This window comes from Topomyia yanbarensis, chromosome 1 (assembly GCF_030247195.1).
Source record: "Topomyia yanbarensis strain Yona2022 chromosome 1, ASM3024719v1, whole genome shotgun sequence".
In the NCBI taxonomy this organism is placed as follows: Eukaryota; Metazoa; Arthropoda; class Insecta; order Diptera; family Culicidae; genus Topomyia; species Topomyia yanbarensis.
In genome coordinates this window covers 142694126-142707725 of record NC_080670.1, presented here as the reverse complement: position 1 = coordinate 142707725, position 13600 = coordinate 142694126, and the positions used below count along the sequence as shown (strand labels likewise).

General features: G+C 37.8%; 1 protein-coding gene across 1 annotated transcript in view; it reads right to left on the bottom strand.

Moving 5' to 3' along the window:
- LOC131696395 (E3 ubiquitin-protein ligase highwire) overlaps nucleotides 1–3267 on the bottom strand; it is a 131057-nt gene extending 127790 nt beyond the window's left edge. Inside the window, exons 1-4 of the mRNA XM_058984942.1 lie at nucleotides 3026–3267; nucleotides 2627–2974; nucleotides 2476–2564; nucleotides 2326–2414 (exon numbers count right to left, since the gene is read on the bottom strand). Coding sequence (XP_058840925.1) covers nucleotides 2326–2414; nucleotides 2476–2564; nucleotides 2627–2974; nucleotides 3026–3119 — 620 coding nt within the window. The 5' untranslated portion in view covers nucleotides 3120–3267. The remainder of the gene's footprint in view (nucleotides 1–2325; nucleotides 2415–2475; nucleotides 2565–2626; nucleotides 2975–3025) is intronic.
- Nucleotides 3268–13600: the final 10333 nt, after the last annotated feature.

Genomic DNA, 13600 nt, shown 5'->3' with positions numbered 1-13600 from the left:
AGACAGTGCTGATTCCTTCACCGTTCGACTTCGAAAAAATATCCGCTGATCAGGCACACCATAGCGAACTGCATAGGTTACTGAAATCACCTACATCGCTTAAGTTGGAGATACGGCAACTTTCCCTAAGTTCAAAACCACTGTACTGTGATACGTCACACAATCGACTTAGACCGTATATTCCTCTGCAACCTACGGAAAAAATAATGCATCACATGCATGGACTGGCACACCCTGCAGCACGAGCCACCCGTCGCCTAATAGCAACCCGCTTCGTATGAACAAGGACATTACCCAATACGTCCGTAACTGCATACCGTGCCAATGATCGAAAATTCATCACCACACAAGAGCTTCGTTTGAAAAATTTGCATTACGAAGTTGTCGATTCCGCTATATCCACATGGATTTGGTAGGACCGTTGCTAGCCTCAAATTCGTTCCGCTACCTGTTAACGATTGTTGACCGATTCTCTCACTGGCCGGAAGCAGTTCCATTACAGGACATGACTGGTGAAACAGTTGCACGCGCCTTATGCACAACATGGATAGCCCGATTTGGTGTGCCGGAAACCATAACGAAAGATCAAGATCGGCAATTCGAGTCAGAGATATTCCGCAAATTATCAATGATAACAGGCTCGAAACACATTCGAACAACTGCCTATCATCCTCAAGCGAACGGCTTGGTTGAACGTTTCCATCGAACGTTGAAAGCAGCCATCATGTCAGTAGACCCAAAAAATTGGAGCGTCCGACTGCCAATGATTCTACTTGGACTTCGAGCGGCGTTTCGAGAGGACTTTGAATGTTCGGTTGCAGAAATAGTGTATGGACAACCCCTGCGTCTACCCGGGGAATACCCGGAGCCTTCAACGTGTCATCCCAACCGCTCAGAATTTGCAACAACGCTGTGAAATTTCATGGACAAGTTAAAACTCATCGACGTCGATCATCACGCCAAACCGTCGTTCTTTGTAAACCGTGATCTCAAGAAGTGTACTCACGTCTTCGTAAGGATAGATGCTGTTAAAAACCACTTGTCCCACCGTATGAAGGACCGTTTAAAGTAATCGAGCGTCCGGATAAATACTTCGACATCTTTATGCATGGTAAAAAACAGAGAATATCCATCAACCGTATCAAACCAGCTTTCGGATGCGAACAAGGAATCGACGAACATCAAGTTTAAGGTGAAAAAAAACGAAAATTGCACCATCTGCCCACCGAGTTCGGTTCCTGGTGTAACTGGGGGGACTCTGTGGTATCGTTCTATACACAACTCTCCAAACTACTTTGAGACGCCCCTCGGTATTTTGCGCTTAAAATATTAGTGATAGGAAGAGGAGAAATAAAAGGAAGAAGATTATTATTAACGCGTCATTACAAGTAAACGGTCGTTTTATTTCGTCTCTGCAGTTTCCGCCACCACAGATCTATCTGGAGCATACGACAAAATCAACCATAATATCGCAATAGCGAAGCTAGACAAAGTCGGGATTCATGGACAACTTCTGAGCCCAGTTTCGTTTCTAGCTCGATCGCAGGCATCTCTAAAGCAGCATTAAGGTCTGTCTATGTACACCATTCCTTGTTGCATTCGTCGTCCCGCAAGGAAGCCATCTCTGTTCAGTACTATTCTTCCTTTACTTTGATAACGTCTTAACAAATTACAAGAACCCCGCCTTTCTTTCACCGACTATTTTTTAGGCTTCTAAGACTAAAGGTTGGAGCTTCCGGATGTGAACGATTTGTGATCACGCGGGAGCGGGCGTTGTTAATGCAAGCGCATGAGACCGCGTTTACAAATTCATCAGTGCTAAAACGATGACTTAATCACCGAGTAAAAGCAAACATTTATTACTCAATTGGCGGAACCAATTTCGACTGCTCGGAATTAATTGTTTCATTTGACCCGGATTCCGGCGCAAACCAGCCAGAATCCCGACTTAAATTCTAGATGGATTTGTCTGGGTAAGCTTTTTCGAATGCCTCTGTACTGTCCATAATCGCAAGTCAGTCCCATGTTCTATGGAATTCCCTATCTACATGGGACTGACTGGCGATTATGGGCAGCGTTTATCTTTACCAGAATTTAATGTATATAATAGTTCTACTCCGCTCACGTCTGTTTATAATTTATACAATGTTACGCATTGTTCGACATGAACTTTTGAGCTGATTGAAGTTATGCATCATAACTTTGCCATTTTTTTAGAAAAAAAAATTAACATTCTATTCTCTCCATCTAGTTAGATTTTTAGCAACTATTAGAAATCGACAACTAAAATGATGCGAACAAGCAGCTCTAATCAATTGTACTTACGTTCCAGGAATGCGTTCATTGACATAGATTTTTTTTGATGAAACACATGCAGTGTTGTAACCAGTACATTCACGACATACATTACATATCTACAACGAAATAAAATATTTAAACAATTTAATAAAATAGGGGAATGTGTGTTCCACATACCCTGCATTTCCCATCAACAATATTGTGCTCATCAATTGGGCACATAGGTTTGAATGTTTGTGGTTTCGGTTTCGGATCGAATGTATCATCTGTAACGACATAAGTATAAACCAGTATTTTATAGGCCCTCTCCATGTTAGATGCAACATACCGCTCCGATCTTTCGTAAACTTTCTTCCACATTGCCCCTTATTGTTTAATCCAAATGTATACAGTTGACCTTTGGCATCGAGTGCAACACAATGTGCTTTTCCGAGAGCTACTTTCACGATGTGGGCATCATTCAAGCCTGTCACGATTCCCGACGAATCACAATAATTAGTGTCTTTACCAAAAATGATTAATTTTCCATCTTTTGTTACAAACGCAGATGTACCGTTATTGCACGATACATTCGTAATGAAGTAACCATCGATCTTACTAATTTTTTTCGGTTTAACTGCTTTCAATTGTCTGCGATTTTTAGACTGTTCACCGTCTTCACCTCGACGCGCAGTTCCTGGCAATGTAATTGTTTATATCATATTCTAAACATAAAAAATAAATTTACCTGCAAAAAATACTGTGCCATCTTCGTTTAGTAGAAGAGCGTGAATACCATCGTGCCCTACAGATACTTGCGAGAAACTAGAGGCTTTCGACATGGCAATTTCATTCAATTTCAAACTGGGATTTTTACCGACAGTTTTAAGCCCAAGACTGCTGCCTTTTCCGTAATAGAATACCTTGCCATTACTCCCTAGAACTAGTCCGAACTCTTTCCCGCATGATATACCGTTTAGGTCGACCTCAGTGGGTAGTGACGGAATAAAGCTGTTACTGGTGCTTTGAATTTTCTTCAATTGATTCTCGCTTAATATTTCTTCTTCAAAAATAGAGTACCCCAAAGTATGGAATCCGTTTCTCGCCAACTTCAGACTGAGATCAAATGCGAATGAGTTTTTGGAATACAGTTGCTTCACAAGCAAATTGTCCTATAGATGATAAAAACTACCAATAAGAATACAGAAAGTTTACGATTTTAACAGGAACATTTTGGAGACGGGATTGACTTGGGATATCCTGGCTTAAACACAGAACGAACTGCACTCATGTACTTTTTATGCGCGGGATACGCATAGCGTAAATAAAAAAAATCGCTAAACTGGGGCAATTCACAAATCCGCATGAAAATTTTTCATTAAATAGGGTAGACGGGCCCTTATTCATCTCATTAGTCACGATGTCACACTATTTCTCTGATAACTCGGCTTACAGTGATTGGATTGCGCTTAAATAGGTATCAACATCTTTGCTTCGTTTCTAAGAAGCAGATGAATAAAAAATCTGACTTGGAAAATGTAAAATACTCGCGTTTAAGCGAAATGAAAAGTCCTATTCATCCTACCATTTGAACTAATGCGTTGAATAGAGATAGCAGATACTGCTCTAACTAATGCGTGCAAATGGGTGGGATGAATAGAGGAGCTAAGATGAATTAGGGCACAGTAACCCTAGATAGAACGATAGCTTACCGCATAGATTAAGCAAATTTGAGATTAAGCACCAAACTACGGAACTCAACTAAAAACGGTCAAAAATGTCTGGGATATTGGAAATAGCTCTGCTAAGTCCCATTTCTAGCATTTGTATCTAGGGCAATAAACCTACAAAAAGATATAAACATATAAAGGGATTACAGTCAATCTTTTTGGTGTAGATGCCAACCAAAAAGTCATTTTTCAGAAAGCAATTCTGAATACACCATTCCCTTGAAAAGTCATTTATTGATTCAGTTTTTTTTAAATTTATTATTCTTTGTGTTATAAAAGGGAGGAAGCATCTGGCATAATCCATTTAGCATTTGGCATAATGAATGTTTACCATAGTGGTCATTTGGCATAATTGTATCGTGATATGTTTATCGAATTGTATATAGTGCAAAAAATGCCTATTACGGTTCTCTTAAACAAAGACGATCATAGGGATCTTTAAGGGTAGTGCCGTGAAGTAACATCCCAGTCCTTTTTTAATTTTCAAAAGTGGAACAATTGGAAAAAACAAATGATTTTATAGGCAATCTTATCAGATCTATTATAGTGTGCAAATGGAATTTGTGGTTGCAAACAGCTAGCGGATTGCAAAAGACGGCGTGAATGGTAAGCGTGACTGCCACTCATTCCAGTTGGCCTGGGTTCAATTCTCCAGCCGAGGTCGTTGAGATTTTTGTGAGGTGAAAAAATCTGTGGTCACGTCTTCCTTCGGAAGGGAAGTAAACCTGTTGGTCCCCGGTCTATGAGTTTGGTGAATCGATATCTAGTCCAGATAGTGAAGTCACCTCTCTGGCGTCGGTAAAGAAGAAGTAGATCCAACTTCTATACTCTTACTAACAAAAATATCCTCCTCCAGTGATACTTGTGGAGTGCGCAGTAGTATATACGGCCTAGCAAAAGCAAGTATCTGACCAACCATTCCTTCCCTTTCCTTCCGCGATCTACGTTCGGGCCTGGCCGGCGCCGGTATTGATCAATAAATACTTTAGGATTATCAGAAGTTTCACATTGAAAGATGTTTCGCTACTCCCAAATATAATTATCTTCTTATCCTCTGTGCAACTTCAGCTGGTCCAGATCAATAACGGAGTAGCAGCCCAGGGGTGGTCGCACAAGCTCAAGCTCAAGCAAACAGGTAGCGGATTGCAAAAGTAGCAGATCACGCTGTTTGGGTGATGTCTCGGTTAGCAAAAAGGCGAATGAATATGTCGGGTGCAGGGTGTATTTTTCAAATGCTTTCACATTTAATAAAATGTCTTCAAGGACCAGGACTCCGAATCGGTCTTCACAACATTTCGATATATTTTTTTATTTGAATATCAGAAAACCATTGAGATTTGAAAGCAATATGAGGAGAAAATTGGTTTAAAACCGTCTTTATGCATGAAGGGCACAACACCTAACTATAATTAGTCCAGGTGTTTGCATTTCGACTTCGTCTTTTCAGAACCAGGGCACTTGACAAATGCACCGGGCTGACGCTAAGTCCAAAATTGGAAACACTAGGGTAACCAACCTAATTTGGACCCCTACATATTTTGGACCCTGTTAATGTATTTGTCTCCTATACTGCCAGGTTTCTCTGAATTTGTTTGGTTTGATGCAGCAATTACATTCCTTTGGTTGTCTATTAAGTTTCAATATCATTAGTTCATCTCTAATTGTTTAAAATTAAACAGAATCCACAGTTTTCAAAAATATTATCGAAAACGTTTCATGTTTCAACGATAGCCAAGAGGAACCGGTGGAAATGATACATTTTCAAATTGGCTTTAAATGTACAATTATAATATTTTTTATCGATTTAATTAGTTTGTCTGAGTTAGTATTATGCATGTTACGTGTTTGAAAAGGTTTCTTCGTAATGTTTTATCTAAAAAATCTTAAATGAATGGTGTCCATAATATGTCTTAAAAAATTGATGTCACCTTATTTTGGACACCCCTCGATTTTCTATCTTGACAGCTATTTGTTTATCGAGTTAGAATAATCAAAAAGCGAAAAATTTCGTAACGGTAGGCAAGCTTGTTGATTGCTGAGTGAACGTCGATTTTTTCCCGTTTCGCTTTGTGCTGTCGAATCTCATAATAGTTTGTTCATCCCCAGCTATCTGTTCATGCGATGAATACAATGCCTGATGAGTGGCGTTGTTGAGTAAAGGCTGGCACAATCTAGCTTAGGGATCATCCATAAATGACGTAGCATTATATGGGGGAGGGGGGAGTTTTGTATTTTGTGATGATGTGTGACGACAGTCGGGTAGGGGGTCATGTCATGCTACGTAGCCTTTTTAAAGGGTAATAGAATTTAAAAAAAAATCCAGTGACAAGGGGGGGGGGCAGGGTTACCGTCAAGCTACGTAATTACCAGGGGGTATTTAGAGGCTTGTGACGAAATGCTACGATGGGGGAGGGGGGGGGGTGCTAAAATCACTCAAAAAATGCTACGTCATTTATGGATGGTCCCTTAGAATTGTTCACACAGCATTTCGTTCGATGGACGAAGCAAATTCTTCCGAATGCCATGCTCACTGAGGCAGCATTTTCATGCGAATGCGATTTTCGCCACTCGTGAGAATTTTTTTTGTAAGAATGTGTGTTGTGTTTGGGTGCCGGATAAGGAGTCAGTAGATAAAAAGGCTACCAGATGCATCCCGAGCAAAGTCCAACATCAAAATTACAGCAAATAGACAACATATTTTGATATCAAGCATCAAATTGAAATCTTATTTTGATATCAGTTTAAACTTTTTCAGATATGACATCATATTTTGATTTCATTTTGCTGTGCTTACATTTTTAGAAAAAAATGTTTGTTTCTATTTCTTTGACAAACATCAAATTGATTACTTATTTTGTTATCAATGAAATATTTCACCATCTCAATGAGTTTTCAATTTGCTTTCACTGATAGCATAAATAGTTTTCTGTTTGATGCCATAGTACAATTTTTCTGCTTTCGATTTTGATCTTTTAACCGTTAAAACGACCAAAATGATAACAACCTGAGCAATCATTCCCTACTACATCACAACATCAAGTTTAGCTCTCAATTTGTTATCAGACTCTGCTCGGGATAGCGTTCGAACGTGTGCAGATGCATCCAATGACAGTGTGTGTATTAATACCACCCATTGTAGCAGACCCATCGCCCATAGCACTGGGCAGTCCTCTCATTATATTTTGATCAAGCATTACCCACTAGCCATAATCCCGAGCCATTGCATGAAGAGTCAAAAAGGATATGGGTGATAGGAATGAAATTGTGGCCATTTTTCGGTCTATAACAATATAAAGAAATATTGTGTATTGTCTGCAAACTTATGACTACATGATACTATAGTCACTGTGCTATAGTGTTTTTAAACTGCTAATGTTCATCAAAACTTTTTTTTTCTTTTTCAAATATTTGGGCACAGTGTATTGCTTAAGACAGGGTTATTCGGAAATTGAGTCTACAGGTCCAATGCAAACTATCCTAGCAAGTGCAGAGTTGGAAACAGAAATTGAATGTTACCGCCATCGTCAGTAAGAATTTTTGTAGAACACAATAACGATGGTGTTATTTACAATTTTCGCAAGCAAATTATAGGTAATTATTGTATGCAACTCTTTTTGGTGTTATTTACAATTTTCGCAAGCAAATTATAGGTAATTATTGTATGCAACTCTTTTCAACACTAACATATAAATTCTACGGGTTCTAAAGGGTAGAAGAACCATATTTTAGAATGTATTGATTTTGATGAACCGTATGATTTGAAATATTATAAATTGTATTTAAACTGACATTTTAACTGATTTTCACTTAATGTATTTTTATATGTTTACTATCATCGTAAGCTATTGTTGAATTAACTAACGAATTTTGTTAGTGCTTCCATCAAATAGATCATATATAATATACATTAAGTTTAACATTTATAAGTTTTCCTACACATATCCGATCAATGTGAAATAACAGAATTTTATTGCAATGCTGTTTTCGTAACAAGTTGAGTTATAAATGACGTAAACTTATCGAATAGAAAGATTTGCATATGAGAGCAATATAGTATCCAGTCGCTCCTTGAGTAAGGCCTAGGGGACCTGGGTCAATTCGGACCTAATAAGGGTTCAGTGGCGGCTCCAGGGGAAGGGTCCTGGGGATCCGGAACCTTCCCTAAATTTTTCAACTTGTTGAGAAATTTTAAAATAGTGTCTCTTTTAATTCATTTTAAACTCATATTCGTTCCAAATCAAATTAGACCACCAAAATTGATTTTAATTAAATGAGGTTACTATATGTTACGTATTGTACAAAAACATTTCAAAATCGAAGTTTCGGACCCCCGATTTTTTTTGTGATCATACCCTGTGAGGGTTTATGGAGCTATTGATCTGAAATGTGTACACCGTCTTGCTGGACTTATTTTTGCCGGAAAACCTGATCAATTGCGCATATTTTAGCTGATACGGTTCGATCTCTTACTTTTATTGTGTATAAACACTTCACCGCAAAAGTACATCAGAAGTTTGAATTACCCCAACCCTGGACCGCTTATGCAAAATGTATCAGATCATCAAAGGGACCATCCATAAATGACGTAGCATTTTTTGAGTAATTTTTAACAACCCCCCCCCCACCTCCCTCCCCCATCGTAGCATTTCGTCACAAACCGCTAAATACCCCCCCTGGTAATTACGTAGCTTGACGGTAACTCTCCCCCTCCTGTCCCCGCAAAAAAAAAATGTAAAACGATGTTAGTTATTCCCCTTTAACCGTTATGTATCCAACGCGGTACCTGGGTACCCTTTTAAGTTTCAATTAATAAAATTCCCATGTTTTATCCATAGCTGAAAATTGAAACTAAAATTATCACAGTAATGTATTGAAGATATGAGACAATTTTCCACAAAATTTGATAAAAAAATGATTTGCGCCTTTAAGGGTTAATATGACTCCAATGTTTGGAAATAAAGACAAATGTGATATCAATTGATACAAAAAATATCTATTGTAAATTTTTAAAAGACTTATAAGTACAACAAGAATGTTGCCAAAAACGGAACCCAATTGTTGACAAAATCGGAGTGTGCCAAAAAGGGAGCATACCGAAAACGGAATCATAATGTATTTTCGAAATTGATTTCTCCATCTTGTGATGAAATTACTCGATTAAATTTGTTATGTTATAAATCCCATTTAACAAGATCTCAATTCATCTATTATCCAAGAAAAATTCCCGAAATATGTCTTTTTTTGCGCTCTATAGTGGTGTTACCCCTTAATTTACAAACCATTAATTCACATGCGATGTTTTTTCCGCCAAATTAATTTATTATTTATGTTATTGGAATGCCTTGAACACTGCACTTCATTTCACGACAGACGTGCGCGCTTTCATTTAGTGTATCAGGAGACGGCAGCAGCCCATTAAAATCAGTTCCTTCCTACTCAGGGAAGCGAGGCAGAACACTTTATAGCCACCAGCCGCTAGCAGTATTCCAATGTTTGTTTTCCAAGAGAATCAATTAGGTAGATACTTATAACCAACGCGCACAAGAACAGCAACAGCACCGGCATCGAAATGGCGTTCACGAATGGCATTCAAGCGAAAGCGATTCATTCAATTATTGCGAATTTCATTCTCATGATTCTTGGCTCCGAAAATTCGTGCGAGTGTGGACTCACAGCCTACACGAAAATGGTCTGAGGACAATGGCATATGAATGAACCTGTGCTGTGAGTTCGTTTATTCTCTGTCTCCCGTCGCTCTCACTCTCTCGAGCTTGATTTCGGCTCTCGTTTTCAATCTTTGCGATGGTTCATTCAAGTATTGCCTTCCGATAAATTTAGCACTGAAAGCCATTCGGCAGATGAATTGAATTCGCATTCAGGCAAATGAAAATTATACAATCTTGACGGTAGGTCGCCTGCTCTTTTTGGTCAAATTATTTAAAAATGTTCAAACCAATGGATGTCGAAAATCAAACAATTGAGGAACATTTCATTGAAGATCATAATATGATCAAAGAGGAGACTTCTGAAATCCATGTTGAAGAACATTTGTAGTTCGAATTTGTTGAATTCGACGAGCTATATGTTAACAAATCTAAGAGACATATCACAGCTAAACAATGATAATAAGAGTTTGCTTGCTGAATTCCTAGAATCGCCTGAAACACTCACACGAACAGGAACATCACGATTCAAGCGACGTGGTCCTGCTGTTTTAACGTTGCGCCGAAAAGTTGAATACCGCAAGGCGAAAACTGAAGAAAAAAGGAAAGTAAAGGAAGAGAAACAAAGAAAAACTGAGCTTTGAAAGAATAACAAGAAACTACCTCGTAAGAAAAAAGAAATAAAAATTAATATTTAGTACAAAAAGATTCCTGACGAAGTTTGAACCTTGATTTATCATCCGCTTGAAGATGTGACTCCATAATACTGCTACAGATGAATTGTAACGCGAAATATATTATTGCTAACTCTATTACATAACATTTAATGCTGCTTTGTTAAGTCTGCAGTAACCTAATTATACCGAAAGTTTTTTTTATTTCCCAAAATGATAGAACTAAAAAAATACTTCATGCAGTCATACTTTCATGCATTAAATATACTGCAAAGAGAACGAATCAGTAGGTCAGTTTAGTAAAAAAAAACTTCACTGTTTCCAAAATATATTCAGTCACATTCAATGTGTCCAAAATATGCTTGGAACACTGTCCAAATTAGTGTGGAAGGGTCCGAAATGTGAAAAATTCATGCTGTGAAGAAATGTCATTTTCGAGTTTATGTCAATGTATAAAACATCCATTGACAGTTTTCTTTCAAAAACAGTAATTATGGAGCAGACTCGTGCATGTATTGCATTAAAAAACATAGGCAAGCAAATATTTTTGACGTTCACGTAATTTCACTTCCTCTAGGGGTCCAAAATTGGTTGGTTACCCTACTTGTGAACACACTAAACTAACTTCTAACTTACGATGTCCCGTACGCGAAGAGGGACCCTATGCGTATCCCGGGCATAATGGGTGTTTGGCATAATTTTGATAACACTTATTGGGTGGTGAAGTTACACAAGGCATAATGAAAACTTAGCATAGCTGTAGGAAGTTTTGTTTCAATGATAAAGGAGAACTTTGATTGATGTACAAACTTCGCAATGTTAAATATATATATATATATATATATATATATATATATATATATATATATATATATATATATATATATATATATATATATATATATATATATATATATATATATATATATATATATATATATATATATATATATATATATATATATATATATATATATATATATATATATATATATATATATATATATATATATATATATATATATATATATATATATATATATATATATATATATATATATATATATATATATATATATATATATATATATATATATATATATATATATATATATATATATATGATTCTGTCACGTTCGCCCGAATGACATTCGCCCGAAAGCCATTTACCCGAAGGACATTTGCCCGAATGTCACATAAACCCGAATGTCATTCACCCGAATGCCACGAACACCCGAAAGACATTCGCCCGAATGCAACATAAACCCGGATGCCATTCGCCCGAATTCCATATACCCGAAAAACATCGAAATGTCAATCGAAAAAAAAAATTTATTAAGATGAAATACAAATTTTATTACATTTGATGCTATGAAGAATTTAACACTAAAGCTATACCAGTAAAATAGTTAATCCAATCACCTGGTTTGTATGATTTAACTAGGGTTTCCAGTTTTAGATCCTTTCGTGAGTTCTTTTTAGACTTTTTAGCTGTTGGTACCGCTTGTAGTGTACGTAAAACATACGTACTAGGGTTTTTCTCTTCAAGCTGCAACTGCTTCAACACACCATAGAATTTCCACGGCTGAACAAACCGTTTCATTTCTTGTGCTAGTCTTCTACATTATTGATGGTTCTAGGAATCTTTGTCGATACATTTTCGAAAACTGACCACGAAGCGGGGGGCAAAGAAGGGTTATCGCGAAACTTTTTGATTAGTTTCCTTCCTACCAAAAATACAATTTTTACTAATGTAATACAAAAATTCGTCGAGAGCCTTTGGACAACTTTTCCTCAATTCTTCGAGTGCCATTGGAATACCTTGATGGGGCAAGAAAGCCAAGGCAACAACTTTTTTGTACATTAGTTGTATTCTGTGATCTTCCGAATATTTTGTCTGAAGACCAAGTTGTTTTATTTTTCTGAAAAAACTTTGGTTTAGATGGAAGAATCATCCGTGAATTAGGTGGAAGAATCATCCTGTCTCGAAATCCAATATTACGTAGAGCTATTTGGTATATAGATTCAAGAAATTGCTCTTGTTTTAAAAGAAGGAATCAACCCTTATGTTTGAGTATACCGGGCAGACGAGTGGATCAACAGTTTCTTTGCAAACTTATTTGGCATGCAGATCCAAGGATTTGTCATGTTTGAAAGAAGCAATAAACTCCTAATTGTGGGAAAAGAGCTGCTCATGTTTAAAAGAAGGAATCAATCCCTAAGTGTGAGTAAACCGGGCAAACAAGTGGATCACCGGTTTGATTGCGAGGGCTATTTGGTATACAAACTCAAAGAACTGCTCATATTTAAAGAAGGAATCAACCCCTATATTTCAGTAAACCAAGCATACCAATGGATCACAGGTTTGCCGAGTAGGGACCTCCGCTTCGGTTCCTCGACCTCGGTAATTGTCGCAAAGCCGCATCACACTAGCTTCGCCACATAACATTTATGAGCTACTATTTACTAACGGTGTTGTACCAAATGGACTTCCACCATGCAAGATATAATTACTAATTTAGTTGATTCAATTCGTTAACGGAACATCTTAATATATATTTACCTCGATCGATGGTGTTTTTGAAAGATTTCTTATTATTTTGTCCGGTTTATCACAAGATTTCACCGCTCGAGCTGACAACTGCGTCCTATATGCATCAGCACCTGAAGAGCATTTGTGGCGTTGGCAACAGAACCTCAGTGACGTCGGATAGTACACCTAAAAGCGATATCGCATAGCCACATTGGTCAGTGTACGGTTGACTAATGTGGCTACGCCACATCGCTTTCTGGGGCACTGTCCGACTTCGCTGCCGCTCAGTCGGCTTTAAACTAGCTATAGCCCCTATGTTTGAGTAAACCGGGCAAACAAGAGGATCACAGGTTTGCTTATAACTCCGGCAACGGGTGGATCAACGCCTCGTCCAACGGAACCTCAGCGGCTTTGCGCCGCTTCGGATCCTTGGCCTCGGATATGCGGCCAAGCCGCATCAGACTAGCTCTGCTGTATAAGCTCACCTGTTATTGTTCAGTTTATCAAACTTTGGTTAAAGATTTCACATTTCCCGCTCGGATTTTGTTTATTTAGGTTAAAATACATCCTTTTGGCAAAAAACCGCATTAAAGTCGGACTTCTATCACTAAAGTCACTAAACGAGACAATGACCCATTTTATATTATGCTTATGAGTGAATGTGGTATTCGGGTTAATGACATTCGGGCGAGTGGTCTATTCGGGTTGATGGCATTCGGGTAA